This window comes from Chiloscyllium plagiosum, chromosome 9, assembly GCF_004010195.1.
Source record: "Chiloscyllium plagiosum isolate BGI_BamShark_2017 chromosome 9, ASM401019v2, whole genome shotgun sequence".
Lineage (NCBI taxonomy): Eukaryota > Metazoa > Chordata > Chondrichthyes > Orectolobiformes > Hemiscylliidae > Chiloscyllium > Chiloscyllium plagiosum.
Window position 1 is genome coordinate 88,749,253 of NC_057718.1, and position 2,413 is coordinate 88,751,665.

General features: G+C 45.9%; 1 protein-coding gene across 1 annotated transcript in view; it reads left to right on the forward strand.

Annotated features, from left to right (window-relative positions):
- Window positions 1-211: 211 nt before the first annotated feature.
- Window positions 212-2,413, forward strand: part of ccdc170 (coiled-coil domain containing 170) — a 104,909-nt gene continuing 102,707 nt past the window's right edge. The window contains exons 1-2 of the mRNA XM_043696503.1: window positions 212-310; window positions 392-768. Of these exons, the coding sequence (XP_043552438.1) occupies window positions 640-768 (129 nt within the window). The 5' untranslated portion in view covers window positions 212-310; window positions 392-639. The remainder of the gene's footprint in view (window positions 311-391; window positions 769-2,413) is intronic.

Sequence of the window (2,413 nt, forward strand, 5' to 3'; positions counted from 1 at the left end):
CAGAATGTGGATATCCGCTAGTTCAGTAGGAGCACGGTTGCAAAATCAGTCCTTAATTTTGTACTTTCAACAGAAATGTTGGGCTTAAAAGCTGTGATATCACTTTTTGGGAGAAAATAATTACTTTTATCCAATTTTTTTTAGATTCCCTACAGTGCGGAAACAGGCCCTTTGGCCCAACAAGTCCACACCGACCCTTAGAAGAGCAACCCACCCAGACCATTCCCCTACATTTACCCCTGACTAATGCACCTAACACTATGGGCAATTTAGCATGCAGGAAGTTTGTGAAGTTTAACTAATTTTCCAGGTACAGCTTTTCAGCCAGAGTTCTTAATTGTTATTCTTTGTGAATTTTGTTAATTCCTGCATTACTCCTCCTCCTCCTCAGAACATTATCCACGCCAATCAAGATGGAACAGTATTTATCACAGAAACCTGTGTGAATGGTCACTCAGTCTCTGTCAATCATGTCGTTGTGTCCCACCTCCAGATGCTGTTGCAACCCTGTTGCCATGGGAGACCCTGGTAACAGTGCAGCCGGAGGCAAGGCGATAGTTTCAGGCCGGCAGTCGCCCAGCTCAGAGTGTGAGCTTATTGCTGGCTGGACCTTTGTCCTCCTCCACTCGCCCGCTCCCAATGTCTGGCAGCAGAGGGGCGGACTCGGGCTCCCCGGTCCCGGAGCTGATCGATGTTAACAGTAACCGTGCGCTGCGCTCGCTGGGCCGGGTGTCGAGCTCCCCAGCAGCCGGCCACCGAGTGCCCGAGGTGAGTGGACCCTCATTCAACACCAGCCCCTTCCCTGGGCGGGGAGCCGCTTGAACAATGAGGATAGTGAGTGACTTTATGTTTATACCACCTAAAGGGGAGACTACTTCCTCACAGCAAATTCTCTCAAACAGCACCGTGAGAACTAACAGATCATTTAGGGGTTCTTGTGGTGCAGTGAATCATAGAATCCCTACAGCGAGGAAACAGGCCATTTGGCCCAACAAGTCCACACTGATCCTCCGAAGGGTATTCCACCCAGACCCATTCCCCTGCCCTATTACTCATACATTTACCACTGACTAATACACCTAACCTACACACCCTTGAGCACTCTGGGCAATTTAGCATGGCCAGTTCACCTAACCTTCACATCTTCGGATTGTGCGAGGAAACTGGAGCACCTGCAGACACGGGGAGAATGTGCAAACTGCACACAGACAGTCACCTGAGGCGGGAATCAAATTCGGGCACTTGGGGCTGTGAGGCAGCAGTGCTAACCCCAGTGGTAGTGTCCTGACATCTGAGGCAGAAGGCCTGGGATTAAGTCCCATCTCTCTCGAGGTGTGCCATAATCATCCCTGAACAGGTTGATTTGAAAAGAAATCTAACAACCAGATAACCTGCTTTTATTTTTGTGATTGTGATTGAGGGATATATATTGGTGAGAGGACACCAGAGATACTCTTCTTGGGTCTACTGTTCTGAGTGGGTCACATGTTATTCAAGCCAGAGATGGAGGGGCTGATTTACCGAGTCATTAGTGGAAAAAGCACAAATGACAAGCCTGAGTCTCAAAATTGAAAAAGGAGGTGGAAACTAAAGGTTGAAGAGTGGTCAATTTAAATGAGGTATAGGACATTTGGCCCAGATTAGCCAGAAAGCAGAGGAGACCATTCAGATACTATATAATAGATCTTGAATTTATATGACTGTAAAATGAGCGATGCTGAGTTGACTTACATCCCTCTTACCACAGGTTCTTAAAAGCAGCAGTTGAGAAAGTTGGAGTCATGATTTTCAAAACTCTCAATTCTGCAGTTTTTCTCCGTTGGATAACTGTCAATATCACTTTCTATTTTAAGAAAGGAAGAGAAAATAAACTCAAAATCAGTCAGCTGTGGAGAAGTCACTGGCATGAGGAATAGACTATCAACTGATCAAAGAGATTCTGATCAACTGATCATGTCTAATGAACCTAGTTGCATATTTTGAGGAAATAACAAACCTGGTAGATATCAGAAAATATTCAACAAAATTACACACATGAAGCTGTAAACAAAAATGAAAAGACGTTGGAATAGAGGCAACCTACTAGCTTGGATTAGAGGTAACAGACAAAGATTAAGGATATTGGGGGATGAGCCCTAGGAGTTCAAGTTGCTTTGCCAACAGATTTTCTACATGCACATTGTGATCTGGGGTTATAGTTAGTGAGGGTAGAAGCTCCACTCCTCTTTCCATCTCACAGCTGACCAAGTAGCTTTGTTCTTACCGGAGAAAGTGAGGACTGCAGATGCTGGAGATCAGAGCTGAAAATGTGTTGCTGGAAAAGCGCAGCAGGTCAGGCAGCATCCAAGGAACAGGAGAATCGACGTTTCGGGCATAAGCCCTTCTTCAGGAATGAGGAAAGTGTGTCCAGCAG